Source organism: Uloborus diversus, chromosome 5 (genome assembly GCF_026930045.1).
Source record: "Uloborus diversus isolate 005 chromosome 5, Udiv.v.3.1, whole genome shotgun sequence".
NCBI classification, from domain to species: Eukaryota; Metazoa; Arthropoda; class Arachnida; order Araneae; family Uloboridae; genus Uloborus; species Uloborus diversus.
This window is the reverse complement of record NC_072735.1, coordinates 181172028-181187631: the sequence shown is the minus strand read 5'-3', so window position 1 is coordinate 181187631 and position 15604 is coordinate 181172028. Positions and strand designations below refer to the sequence as shown.

At 31.2% G+C, this 15604-nt stretch overlaps 1 protein-coding gene across 1 annotated transcript in view; it reads left to right on the top strand.

The window, feature by feature from the left end:
- Positions 1-15604, top strand: part of LOC129221903 (glycylpeptide N-tetradecanoyltransferase 2-like) — a 33259-nt gene that overhangs the window by 11753 nt on the left and 5902 nt on the right. The window contains exons 6-11 of the mRNA XM_054856279.1: positions 603-719; positions 2367-2537; positions 6088-6196; positions 6304-6375; positions 7822-7920; positions 11346-11510. Of these exons, the coding sequence (XP_054712254.1) occupies positions 603-719; positions 2367-2537; positions 6088-6196; positions 6304-6375; positions 7822-7920; positions 11346-11510 (733 nt within the window). The remainder of the gene's footprint in view (positions 1-602; positions 720-2366; positions 2538-6087; positions 6197-6303; positions 6376-7821; positions 7921-11345; positions 11511-15604) is intronic.

The following is a 15604-nucleotide window of genomic DNA, read 5'->3' as shown; positions in this document are numbered from 1 at the left end:
AAGTTTGTAATTGAGCATTTATAGTAAAGTAAATTAATTCTCCAATAGCCACCTCTATAAAATATGTATATAATTCAGCATTATTTATACTTTGGTTACTGATACATGTTGAGCTTCTAGCTTATTAGCTACAAAAAAAGAACAAAAAATTTGACTAATTCAATCATAAACTAAACTTGATCTTTTTGTAGTTTGTAGTGGGTATTTGAAGTAGCTAAACATATAAGCTGAAATCTCACTACGTACAAGTAGAATTGATTTTATTTGAGTTCTAAAATATTGCACATTACACTTAACAAAAAGTTAGGAAATAAACTTGAAGTGATGGCAAGCAACTCGCTTGCGTATCGCGACAAGGTTTATATACTTTTACTTGATACTTATCATGTGATGCAAAATTTACATAATTTGGCGTTGCCACAAGTTAATTCAAATGTCTTGTGTTTTTTCCTGTTAAAGAAAAGTCCAATCAGAAAGTGCTGTTTTTTTTTCCTATGTCTCATACTTTTCCTATTTATTTATTTATTTTTTTTTTTTCAAAGTTTGATAGCCTAATCAGTATTAATTTCATTACTAAGAGAGTCTGTCTAAAACTCTTTCAGGGCTCTTCAGCCTCCACACTGGAAGAAACATTGGCATTGTGGCGTACGTGTGGTTAAAAGTAAGAAGCTGGTTGGGTTTATCAGCGCTGTGCCTGCACTCATCAAAATATATGGAAAGTGAGTTCATTACTCATAAGATAAATAAATACCTTTGTGCTGAATAGTAAAGTCAGACCAAACAACGTAAGTAGAAGCTGTAATTTACAAATTTGTGCTTCTACTTACGTTGTTTGGTCTGACTTTATCATTACTCATAGTTGGAAAAAATTCATAAAAGTGCTCTCTGTATTTAAGAAAACTAACTGAGATATGAAATAAAACATGTTTTGAAAGTTTGATAAATAAGTGCTGTCGACAATTTTTTTCATGTTTCAAGGTGGCTAATTTTCTTTCTATCCTCTTGATTATATGACGGATAAATTTAATTACAATTCCAATGTTTAGCTCACATGGTATGTTGCTAACATGCAAAACATATTTTTTATGTAAATAAATTATTCTAATACAATTTTTGGTATTTTTATGTTCCTTGATTTATTATATTACTCGTAAACTCTTTTTCCTCTGTTGAAATGGAAAACGTTTCATCTCAATAGTTTATGAAATTTAAGACCAATACAAATGTTTATGTGATATACTTCTAAAACAATTGTTTCCCTTTTGCATATTGAACTCAAATTGCTAGATTTTAAGATAATTTTGTAGACGGGTCCTTCTTTTTAAATTAATATCTAAGTTTCTTGATTTTTTGCTTTATTTTCAAATTTTAAATGAATTTATTCAACTTGTACTGAACTTGATCCCTTTGCCACTGAATTTGTGCAATGTTTACTTTTTTGTTGTAAGACAAAAAAGAAAAAAAAAAGGATCTCTATGTTTTTAATGGTCTTGAATATTTCGCTATTTTGAGTCAAAAAAACTATAAACATTCAAAATACCAACAGCTGTGTTATGACATCCAGAGACTGCTGGTTTGTCATTGATATGAAATCCTCAGTCTGAAATAGATGATTGCTTAAGGATATTTATTTGTTTATTTAGTTTAAGTCCTTTTGAACTACCGAATTTCAGTACTATATGGGGCATTTCACGGTATATTTGACATTATGTAGAGTTCGTAACGTGACCTTTTTTTGCCATAACTTTTTAATTTACCGTTTGATTTGCAAATTATTTTAATATTAGCTGGTGTGTTGGTAGGAAAAGATCAAAATAAAATAATATGCTAAACAAACAGTAAATTAAAAAGTCATGGCAAAAAAGGTCACGTTACGGACTCTACATAAATGTCAAAAATACCGTGGAATGCCCCATATACTTTAAAACTCATGACTGTAAATTTAAAAGAAGTAACATCCTTCCTGTTTTTATCCATTCAAAACTTTGTGATTTTCACCCTTTTTTATTTTGGAATTGAGATGTCAAACTTTTCTTTTTTATTCTAGCAAAAGTGGCAATTTATCTCCAAATGTTTGCTCTGTTTTGCATTAATATAGCTCTTTTGTACCTTTTGTCATTTATTATCTTGAAAATTTGTAATCCACCAATCGGTTATAATAGAAACTTTTTTATCTAATTAATTGCTTTTCTATTTCATTTAATATGCCTGCAAAGTAGTAAAAGGCACAAATTTTTATTCCTGAAATTGAGTATGATGCTTTCACCTTTACCTAAAGTAGAAATTTAAATTCTAATATCAAATATGTAGTTAGTCGTAACTATAATTTCATTGCTTCGACCATTAATTCGAAACTGTTTGTTCAGGCAACGAAACACTGTTGAAATCAATTTCCTCTGTGTCCACAAGAAGCTAAGATCGAAGCGAGTAGCTCCCGTTCTGATTCGAGAGATCACCCGTCGTGTGAACTTGGAAGGGATATTCCAAGCCGTCTACACTGCCGGTGTCGTTTTGCCCAAGCCTATTGGGACATGTCGGTGAGTGGAATGACTTTTTGAGAAATTTTATTTTTTGTTTACAGTGAATTAATAGCCATGATCTATGTATATAAATAAAATAAAAATATTTTTATATGTATGTACTAGCTGTACCCGACGCGCGTTGCTACGCGAACAAAAAAATACATCATTATACTGATTTTCCTGACAATCGGTTGAACGGGGCAGAAGTTGCTACTCTGCGGTGCCACCTGGTGGCGAGTGGCTTCAATGAGCATATTATGCACCTTCTCCGTGGAAAAATACATATATATAGCAATTTTCATAAGAATCGGTCCAGGTATCAAGTGAAGCCGTGACTATACTCAAATTTTGTACTCACGCAGTTTGCAAGATCCATCCATCGCTAAAAATATCAAATAGAAAAAGTTTTAAATCCCCCCGTTGCATGAAAAGCCATAAAACAATAAAGAAAGAATTTATTTGTTCAAACTCAAGAAAAATGGCAACAGCTAACTTCTTATCAATGAGATCTTTCACGCGAATTAATTTCTGCAGCCGATAATTTTATTCGTATTTATCCAATGGATTGTGACTTAAATTGGAATAAAAAAGGAACTATCGATCGGAGTTTTTTCGAACTGGTCTATAAACATTCCCAGTACCAAAAATAACAAACGGTGAAAGTTTCAGCCAAATCTGCCGGGTAGTTTTTGAGTTCATGGATGAGGTACAGACAAACATTCATTTTTATATATATAGATGTTTATATGTTCTCTATACAAATCCAGTTTACGTTGGATCTTGAACAAATCTGGCAGGGGGTTACATTGGCAACTGAAGATAAACGTAGGAGGAATTTCGAACGCCAAAAAAAAACCCAACCATTCAAATTTTAATTTTAGGACACGAAAATGGCATTTTTCTAATTTGAAGGCGAAGAAATGCTCGCAAAAAATAGAATAAAATATCCGTAGAAACCCTTGACGTTTCTGCATCAGATAAAATTTGTTCCCATGTTCCAAGGTAATTAGAACATGAATTATAACTTTTAAACTAATTTCATGCTAAAATATAGGTAAACCTTCAATTAGAAATTCATTGTTGGTCACGGTCATTGTTGAACTAATGCTTTTATTAAAATTTGTAGCGTAAAGAACTGTTGCCCATTTTTTTCTCCAATATGAATAAACAAAATTCTGGATTTTTGTTTTTAGGATTTTCTGTAATCTGGGAATTTAATTTATTTTCTTTTTTAGTTATTATTCTACAATCTGTTGGAATCTAAAATTTCCCAATAGATAACTTTTATTACATAATGGCGTAACTTTTATTTTCGAAGTTGACCGTGTAAGCCGGGCAATGAAGCTAGTTTTTTAAATAAAAGAATTTTTACAGATTTTTTATTATAATTGCAACAGAAGTGGAGATTTTTTTAAAAGTTTTAACAACTGAATGTTTATTATTATTATTATTATTATTATCATTATAAGTAATACATTAGTCACTAAATATTTTAACTGAAAACTGGAATTAGCTCAGCTTGATTATGCTTGTTCTTTGTCTATGATCCATTGTGACAAACTAGAATATAAAAGCAGCATTAAAAAATTAAAAAAGCAAAAGATGTATTTAAATTTTCTGCACAAAGGTAAATTTTTTACTTATTGTGTGGCAAGTGCCTCTACCTTCTAATTTTTTGTTTTAAAACTAATGATAGAATATTTGATGGAGATTTCATTCTAAAAAAAAGCTCTTTATTTCATTTATCAGATAATTTAGCCTTTTCATATGGCATCGAAATAACTTATGTCCTCTTCTTGCTACTGTGCTGAGTACAAGTATCACTTCCAGAGAACATTTTGCCCCCTAACAGGGGCAGCATTTCAGCATTTCATCTGGGGGGTCGAGTTTCTTAAATACAAATTACCTCAGTATGGAACAAAACACATATTGGCTAACAGCAAGTAATCATGATATGGGGGGAGATTGTATAGTTAAAGAGCCCCCAGAATAGATATTTGTTGATGTGAGATATTTTTTTCAAACATAGTACGTATTTTTAAAGAGTATCTATGAAACCATACTATGCATTGAGCAGCTGAAATGTGTTTCTAGCGGAAGAAAGTGATGAACACTCATCAAATAGACACACTTAAAGTATGAACGTAACAATGAATGTAAAATACCAAGGCATTTTCTTGTGCAGCCACACTACTAAACGGGCCTCTCATAACCATCGTTACGCAGAGCACACAAGAACGAGACATTTAGGAAATTACATATGAGGAAATTACGTCTTTTGTTTAAAATTAACCATGATTCTTCATCAGTTTTTTTTCTGTTCTGAAAAGGCCAGTAAAGGCTTCATACACTTCTAATAATTTAAAAAACGGGAAATACTTGCTCTTGTCTGGAAATGTGTCAAGTTTCGTCAACCATTATGGAGAACCAGCAAGATTGTTTTTCTTCAACTTTGATTGGCGATTTACGTAAATTAAATTTGCTCTTTAAGAATTTGGGGGTGCGACTGCCCCCTCTTGACCCTTCTATTTGCCACCCCTGCCCCCTAATATGATAGGTTACATTTTATTTTGCAATAAAATCGGTGCTAACATGACTTTACTATATAATAGTCAAAAATCTGACGACACTGCACAGCTACAACAACAACAACAAAAAAGAAACTTTTAAAATGCCTCTGACACCATTCTTACTGATTCTTATGCAAATTGACCCCCGAATTGAAATATAACTACTGTTTTCCGCATTACCCACCACTGTTAGGGGATTGCTCCCCTCCCCCCCTTTTTTTAGTTTTCAGCACTTTAAAACCTCATACCTATTATTTAGGTTTGGAGGAGAAAGGAGTTTTACATTAATCATTAATTCTTCTAAAGGGCTAGAGAATTAAAAACCTCAAAAAATGTAAACATGTGTAACAAGCAGAGTCTTAAGAGGTATTCCCCTCGTAAAATATTTAAAAGTATTTAAAGACTTTTTTTTTTTGCAATTAAAGCACTTATTTTCGGTGTAAAACTGTAGTATCAGCCCTACTCGTATAAGCCCCGTATCTGAAAATATGCTGGTGTTCTAACATCAAATCTTTTTTTTTTATTTTAATTTTGGAAGTGTCATACATTGCACATCTTCTGTAAAGAAAATGAAATTTTATGTGCATTAATGTACATTTCTACTGCTGAATTACCTGACATTTCTATAATTATCATTCATAGCTTTTCATAATTTACTTTTATAAATAGAATGTTTCCCCTAGAGTATTTTTACATGCAGTGAATTTTAACATTTTTTTTGAAATAAGAAGTGTTTAATTGTTCTCTGATGTCTTTTAGTTCTAACTCTTATGCAAAGTTTATAACATTAAGTTTTCTTCTAAATGAAAAAAATAATAATAATGTTTTCCTATATGCATTTAAATAATAACATTATTTTTCAAATCCTGTATTAAATCTACATAAATTTTGTTTAACCTATAGCTCATCCAACTTTTCAATATTGATGTTTTCAATACTTATCGCTACTTCAGCTGGTCGAAGGAACTAAACTGTTCTTTTATTTCCTGTAACAGATACTGGCATAGATCTTTAAATCCTCGCAAACTCATCGAAGTCAAGTTTTCTCATTTGAGTCGCAACATGACGATGCAACGCACATTAAAGCTTTACAAATTGCCTGATGTAAGTTTTAAAACTTTTTGTCAGTTTTATTTTAGTTAACTTTTTTTTTACTTCATTGATTTGTATTATTATTATTAATATTTATTTTTTTTTTCCTTTCTGAAAAGAACCCAAAGTCTCCCGGTTTCCGTGCCCTAAAGGAAAAAGACGTGAAGCAGGCTTGTGCTTTGTTAGCAGAGGTGAGCTGTTTAAGTATCTTGTGCTGCTTTTATTGTCTACTATGCTTGTGCCTCTTAGTTCTAAAATTAATATACACAGGGTTCGTACGGGTCATGGAAGTCCTGGAAAGTCATGGAAAAAAAAGAAGCGAATTTCAGACCTGGAAAAGTCATGGAAAATTGAAATTTTCATTGAAAGTCATGGAAATTTATTTCAAGTCATGGAAAAATGTCCTGGACAAAGAGAAAGTAACAGTAACTAAAGGAGCATTAGAAATCTTGAGTGATTTAACAGTATAGCACATAAAAGCTATTAAAAGTGGAAAATTGAACGATCCCAAAATCAAACCTGTATTTTGAAATCTCATTGCATCCACTTCTGTCGCAGTGGCATGCCTTTTTTTGCGATGTGATTTTGCTGCTTGGACATCAGTTATTTTGAATTTACTGTTATTTTCGACACTTCTTATGTTTCATATTCTGTAGTAGCGAAATTTCACGTTCTTAGTTTTGCCACGCCCACTCAAAAAAAAAAAAAAATTCCATTGCATCCAAGTTCAATTCCATTACTTGTATGAACTTTATTATTAAACTTATCAGAGTTTATCTTAATTTGTTGAAGGTTTTAGAAAATAAAGATCTTTAGTCAGGCAATAAAATACAGAAAAAGAGAAATTCTAACACTTTAAAACAGTAGTGCCCAACATACGACTCGCAAAACTAATCCATGCGAACCACTGCTACGTTCAATGTCAGGAATCAAACATGTTCTAAAATTTCTGCACCTATTAATTTATATGCATTTGAAAAATTGCAAATAAGTAAACAAAACAAGTATACTTTTGAATCAGAAAATTGATTCATTACGAAATGTTTTTTTTTTTTTTTTTTTTTTTTCAAAAAAGATCTGATTTAGAAACATAAAAAACTAAACTATGTGGCTTTAAAGAATCAAAATACTGCCAAGTAACGTGGATGATTAAATGCACTGTTGACACTAAAAGGCAACTTTTGAAGCAAATTTATTGAAACTTAGTGATGACTCGTTCAACCTTTGTCCCATTCAATATCATTCTGCCTATTTATAAATAAAATATCAGACATTTAAGCATCATCATATTCGTTTCACTCCATTTTTACTTTACTTAAATTTATATGATGAAGACAAATAAGATTTAGTTTTTTAAGTGTACACTTATTATTTTTCCCATTACGAGTAAGTGCTTCAATGCGGCTGTGGCATTAATGTAGACATTTTGCTAATGCTCATTTCCAAAAATTATCAATGCTATTCTCTTCCAAAAATTATCAGTGCTATTCTCTTCGAGTAACGAGGTCATGAAAAAGTCTTGGAAAAGTCATGGAATTTTTCCATCCAAATAGAGTATGAACCCTGTATACATGAAGGTTGGTGACTTTGAATGTGTTTTTGTCTCATTGCTTTCACTTTAAATTTTTCTCTTTTAGTACTTGTTAAAGTTTGATCTTGCACCATCATTTTCTTTGGAAGAGTTTCGTTATTGGTTTTTGCCCCGTCCTGACATTGTCAACAGTTTTGTTGTTGAGGTAAATGACTTTTCTTAAAGATCATTTCATCCTTCTTTACAAATTAATTAAACTTACTAGACAAAATCAAATGTTAACAGAAAGAGCTTACTACTCCTGTGTATAATATAAAAACTCTATGCAGACCCCACTCTTAGTCAAATCCCATTTTAATGAAGTCATGAGGGAAATCATTACGCTGTAAATAAATTTTCGTTATAGTGACATAACAAATGTTGATATTATTTCTATATAGTATTAATTGGAAATTTTCAGTCTTTGCAGTAACGGACTTTGCTAAAACGGCATTTGGCAGTACTTCCTTGCTACAGTTGGAAAAAAATGTTTAGGAGGAATGTTCTTGGAGTTGCATGGAAAAGGGGATCACCAAAAAAAAGTTTTGAACCAATTTACATTAACTACATTTGCATTTGTTTTGCATTTTGTCGCTGAATTGGGGACAAAAGCTTAGCTATTTATTTCCAAGTGGCTGTCTAGTTATGAAATTGCTTCAGTCTGCATCAAAGTTAACACTGATTTGCCCTCAAAAACATGTAAAAGATCTCTTTTCAACATCTTAGTACAACCAAAAGCATAGGTTCAGAACTAGGCTTCAAACAGATCCTACATACAAAACTTCAACATTATACGGCATAGTATTCCTGAACTATGAAAAATACATACAAACATCACAAGAAAACTTGCCATAATTTATTTTGAGATAGTCAAAATAGATATTTCATCTGTTTATACATTTGTAGATGCATATGCATGTGAGATGGGTCAAGAAAACTACTCTTTACAATCATTTGGGAGCAAGTAAAATAGAAAATTAGGCATAAATGTCTGCAAAAAAATGTTACGAATTCAACACTTTCTGCACTTTATAAAAAGAAGTAAAAACCAATGTAAACAATTGGTTATGTAAACCTTAAGTTCAGTGGTTTCAATCGTTGATATGTATTTTAGTGTTTGGTTTAACTTTATTAGTTTAGTTTTAGTTAATTTAGTTATTATTATTTACTTATTTGGGGAAATGTCCAGAACAGTGTAAAAATGGGGGTGACGATTGAAAGGTTTTTCTGTGTCTGCTTGTGTGTGTCAAGTTCACATTTTCTGTTTTTTTTTTTTTTTTTTTTTTTTGAAAAAAAAATTGTGATAGACAGAACGAATAAAATTTAAAAAGTTATAAGCAACCCACAAATGAGTGAAATCTGGGAAAAATGTGCAGATAAGGATTTTGAATTAATGCATCAAATGATCGTAATAAAGAGGAAGTACCTAATGATGATAATCTATCTGATTCTTAAATAAAGTTTGGCAATTAGTATCATATTTCTTTATCAATTATCATGATTATTCAATGTATTTAGCTCTATTTTCCCACTTTCACACCTGGTGTGTGTGGGTATCATATTGTAACACTTACTTTCCCTTGTCTGATCATTAATGGAACTACAACAAGGCAAAATTGCTAAGACTTGTATTTCTTTCACTATGCATCAGCAAAGATGAAACGTTATCAAATAAACTGCTCACTGCATATTTGGTTTTATATATATTGAAAGCATAATATTTTTGTGACCATTTTTTTTATTTACGCTTTTGCACACGAAAATGGCATGAGTAATTTTAACCCATTGTTATTTTTTGAAATGAATTTTAGCATTTACTTTAGGTTTACTTCTTAATACAGAGCAAACAAAAGTGCAAATGCAAACGAACTAGTTTTAGGGGATTGACTTGAGTTATTATGCTTACTAAGAATAGTTATAATGCAATGTATATGAATTACCAATAATGACTTACTGACCTTAAAAATTTTTATCTATATTTTTTTGTTAATTCCTCCATCAAGTTTTACCTTAAATGTATAGCAGTTTACTTATTTTTATATCTCTGAGAATATTTAAACAGCCTCATAGTCAGAAAAAACAGTAGTAAAATGTTACTTGTTTTTGAAAAGTTAAAGATAGTTTCATTCATGTTGTTTGTTCAACAAAAAATGGAAATATGTCTGCTTGATATTTAAGTTTGGATTTCCATTGAATAAGCTTATGCATTTTGTTCTGCCCATTTTGGCACAATACACAATTAGTAGTAGTCTGACTTGATTTCTTTAACAAAAGAATTGAATTTCTAGTTATAATCAACATTTTAGTTTGAAATATGGCAGTTTTTAAAATCTGCATTTAGAAATGTCAATTTATGTATTAGTTTTCAATTTATGGTTTATTTAGAGATTGTGATATAAAATTTACAAATGTTCTAAATTATGCTTGATGTAGTTCAATGATTTGCTATATTTAGTATAAACTAGGTGCATTGCCCGGCTTCGCACTGTCTACCTCAAAAAAAAAAGTTATGTCAATGACGCATTTTCAACAATCAGGCTTTACTTAGAGGGAGGGGGGAATCCTGTAAAATTCCCCCTCAAAATAATAATTCTCAAGGAAAAAAATTCCCGAATAAATTAAAAGCAACCCCCCATAAATGCATATAAAATCCTTAAAAAAAGAAGATAAATCGCCAAATAATAATCAAAAAGAGAAATTTTTACTTAAAAACAAAAACAAAATTTTATTTAGTCACAGCCGAGAAAAAAAAGGTGGCAACCTTCTGAACGCTAATTTAAAATGATACCCTGCAAAAAATAGTTTTCCTATGTGAAAATAGAGTTCCATTAGGCTTAAAAGTGCTTTTTATTTTTTCCCAGTGATTTTACTGCCTTTTTTTTTTTTTTAATTCGAAGTAAGTGAATGAACTTTATGGGTATTTGGGCTTTCGAATGGCGTTAAAATCAAACTGATCGGATAACTATGTCGGGTAGAAAGAGACATTGAATGCCATTTTTGTGCCTTAAAATTAAATTCGAACGGTTCTGTACTTTTTTGGCGTTTGAAAAAACCCCTACATTTCTTGGTTTCCCCTAGTATCTCCCTGCCAAATTAAGTTGAGATCCGACGCAAACTGTGGTTTTGTATAGACAACACACACACACATTCTTTGTTTTATTTATATAGATGTTATGAAAATAGTACAGCTTAGTTATGAAGGCATTAGTTGCTTATTTTTGATAGTTTAAAACCTTAAAAATAGTCAGTAATATGTTTCCATTATGAAAATTACTCAATCAGTTACTTGTAAAACTACATGGTAGGCCCAAAAATCAATTCATTTCAGTTCATTTTGTATATGCTCTAATTTTTGTAAATTTTAGTGGAAGAAATTAAATTATTCTAGGATTATAATAGTATCAATAGACACTTTCCTGTTCAAATTACAACCCATTAAATTTTAAAAGATGATGTATTAAGAAACATTAATTCTCTCCTTTTTTTCCACCATACACTTATCACTCTGACACTGTGCAAAATTTGCTGTTGTGAATGTAAAAATTCCCATCCTCCTATTTACTGATAGAATTAAACTTTTATTATTTCCAGGTGAATGGCACCATCACGGATTTCGTGAGTTTTTACACTTTGCCTTCCACAGTGATGCACCATCCCATGCACAAAAGCCTGAAAGCGGCCTATGCCTTCTACACGGTGGGAAAAGCCACGCCCCTGGCCGACCTCATGCAAGATGCTCTCATAGTTGCAAAAAATGTAAGAAATACTACCACTGCTATAGCACTCATTATTACTGTTAATTTATTTTTACTGGTGTTTACAGGGGTCGACGTGGTCCTATATATCCTATATTTCCTATTTTTTCAAAAAAAAAGCATCAATCGTCCTATATGTCCTATATTTTTGGAAAGCGTCCTATATTTCCTATATTCCTGTTTTTTATCCAATTTATTTCTTTAAAATGACAGTAAATAAACTATCTGACTTCGGATTTTTCGTCAAAAGTATGTGTGCAGATGAATTTCAAATTAAAAAACGCAGCTGACTAAATCCTGCAACAGGCATCTTCTCTCATTGGCTACAGCAATATGACGTCACTGTAGTGGGTGGAGTTTCGAGAATAATTCTGAAGTCTTACATGAAATACACCGCCAGCTCAGTCAATTCCAGCCGAGGAAGGTTTTAGAATTTTGTGTTTGGGGGGGGGGGGGGCGCAGCCGTTTGTTTTGTTTTCCAGCGTGGGGGTTTTTGTTTTTGTGGGTATATTTTTGTGTTCAGTGCATTTTCTGATCGGAATGTTCTAATAGTCTTTTTGCGATCTTTTCTTTTTGTGGAATTTTATAGCACAAAATATCTTTATATTTCTGCTACAAAGCATTGATTATTTCCTGTTAGTTCTCAACACAAAGATGGTTTTTATTTATTTAATAATATAAACTATGTTTGTGACACTTCTATCCTTGCAAAAATTGTGAGTTGCTGTATTAATTATCAATAGATTTCACTTAATTCTTTTTTGTTTTTTGTTTTTTTTTTTTTTTTTTTTTGTTTTTTTTTTTTTTTTTGTCTATAAAGTACACTTTTTTCAAAAATTATTCTTTCAACTACAGGAAAGTCATTACAGGTGTAAGTTATAATTTTGTTTGAGGGGTTTTTTTTTTGAATAAAATCATTGATTGATAATAATAAATAAATAATATATATATATTATTTCTTTTTTCATAGCAAAACTATTCATATAATGTGTCCTATATTTTTTGTGGAAAATGTCCTATATGAGACAAGTTGATCACTTCTACCTCTGTGTTTAACGTTCTTTCCCTTACTTCAGTCAAAATAACGGGGCAAGATTTCTCCCTCTTTCTCACTAAGCACTACAGAATTTTATGTTTAGTTTATTCACATGCCGAGTGTATTTTTTTTCTTCTTATTTAACTTGCTGGATGATGGCATCAAAGTATTTGTAATTGAAAAGAATTGTTTTATTTAACAATTTACGGTTTTAAAGCATTGCATCTTTGTTGCTGTGTTCTTAGAAATTGTGCAGCCATAAACAAGATAGTAAATAGCAGATACACATGTAAGCAGAATATCCAGGGGGCCCTTCCATGAAAAAAGTCAAACGCTTGTTCCACACGTGACAGTTCATATCTTTCATTAAAAAATAATGATTTGAAAGGGTTATGACAAAAATATTTTTGCTTAAGATATCACACTTAAGTTTGTAATTTGTTAAGGAGAAAAATTTTGTTTATTTATATTTTAAAGTATTATTTTTAATGAAATATATGAGACGTCAGGTGCCGGACAAAATGACCATTTTCCGTGGAATTGCCCCTGGATATAATGATTCATCCATGGATAGTTTTCTTTTCTTCCAACACTCGACTGCTATTTATTGGTGGTCATACATCAATTTATTGATCCGAAAAGTTTTTTTTTTTTTTGCAAAAAAAAAAAAAAAAAACTGAATAAAAAAAAAGATCATTTAAAAAATCTGAGTATAATCTTTAGATAGTCATATCTCAAATCAGCATTACTCCTCAGTGTTCGCGCTCAACTATCTGTAACTTGGGTCCCAAGGACCCATTAATAAAATAGATTTGGGTCCTTTGGCGGAAAAAATGAGTCCCTTAAATTTTAAACAGAAAATCTTAGCACATAATTGAATTATATACAACTATTTATACTTAGGGAAAAGAAACTATCCACATAGTTATTTGAAAAAGGTATGAAATAAACTAAATTGGTTAATTTTGCCCTTTTTTTCTGTGATTATCATATATTCAAATAATACACTTGCAAGATTTAGTTATTTGAGAAACTATTTAGTCAGTTACAATGAGGTAAACTCAAAATTTACTTTAAAGTTGGAATTTACCATGAGATAAAAAATAAATGCCTTTGATTGATCAAGCAGAAAGCACTCCCTTAATCTTTGCTTTCATGAACATTTTTCTAGGTGAAAAAAAGCAACTAGCCCCCCCCCCCCCCCCCCCCCCCCCCCCCCCCCCCCCCCCCGCCATCAATTATCAATGGCAATTTCATAGAAATAGAAAACAATCGCAAGCGAATTAACACAACGCAAAAATCGCGATCGCAAAAACGAAACCTTTTCTCACATGAGTATGAAAATTGCTCATTTGCAATCTTAAATTAGAAAATTTGACTTCATTGTGACTCTTTTAAAATATCTGTGTTGGCTTTGGTGCTACTTTTAAAATTTTCAAAATGGCGCGATCGATTAATACGTGACTTTTGCAAGTCCAAATAAAAATAGCCCCTCAGAAATAGGTGAATTACTAGAAAATGAACAAGGTTAAAGTGCTTTTGTATAAAATTCATATTCATAAGTAATTTAACAAGAAAAATGTAAAGTTCAGAACTTTGTGTTTTGCGCGATCGGGAAAATGTTCGCCATTTTTTTTTTTCACCCATCCTTTTATTGAGGATGCAAGATAATAGTTTTCAAAAGTAATTCTGGTTAGGTGAATGCAAAATAGATAAACTTTTACTACTCAGTTGTCCTGTATCAATCCTGAAGATTGCATTGAAACCACTCTTACTTTTGATCTTTATTGTTGTTTTCAGGAATTTCCCCAAGATAAAAGTTGAGGGAGAACTTATTCTTAGAATACAGTACAATGGGCTATTTATGAACTTGCAATATTTTGCTCCTTGAGCTCTGCCCCAGTCTTATCACTAAAATTCCATTGACTGGTCAACAGTAGGGGTGTGTTTGAATAGCTGATACAGAGATAGGGTCATTTTAATCCTTTTCTGTTGATTCTCCTGGTCATTGAAGCTTAAAAGCATTCACTAGATAGATCTTCAGCATTTTCCACAAATTTTTTTCTGGTTTTTATCTTTTGGGTGTTCTGGGTCCCTAGGACCCGAATTTTCGCGGAAGTTGCGTCCCTTTCTCGCGAATTTGCGTAAAACACCCGCTATAGCGCGTAAATGCGAACCCTGCTCCTAATGGGTTATGGAACTTTTCAGATTTCAGGTTTTGTCTCTGCATTTTATGTTTGTTACTGAAAAAAATATCACCAATATTTTCAAACTGTTTTGTAAAAAAAATATTAAAACTTCCAAAGAGCAAGTTTTTTTTAATGCATTTCAATTCATGCCTTTTTACAATTTTTAGTTTCTTGTTTGCTAGTGATTTCTGCTCAATGACACATGTTTCTGTTGTGTCACCGAAGCATATTATAAAAATTATTTTGATAATTTAATGTTTATGGAGATATTTTTATTACAAAATATTTTTCATCTTATCTAGATTTTAAGTAGGTGGATTTAAGAGTTGATTGTGCTTCTACTTTTTATTTATTTGGTTTTAATGATTTTCTAGCTAAAAAGTTAATGCACTTAATTTTTTGGTGTATTTAATCTTTTTCCTATTTTGTTTCTTTTTAATTCACCATTTCTGGTGGATATGATTCAAACAGAGTTCTAGATAGCACAAACTGTGCATGAACGAGTTGGCTAACATGTTCAGGTTTTTTCAAAGAATAAGATAAGTTATTGTATGAAATGCTGGTAGTTACTATTAACTATGTGCATTGCTAAAAAGGTAAAAGGTGCTTTAACTCTTTAATCTATTTCATTTACTACCTCAATACATTGAAGGGTGCTATCATTTTAAATAGTTAAGAAGAATTGGAATTTTAGTTTTAAAGTAATTAACAATAGTTTGCAAGAATTATCTTAATTACTAGTTCAGTTTTTGAATGCTTTTTCAAGGAAGTAAAAAAATAATATTTCTGAAAGACTTTAAATTCTGCAGATTACAATGTACATCTGAAAGCCAAAATAGCTTCCGTATGAACTATTTTAACATAAAAGTA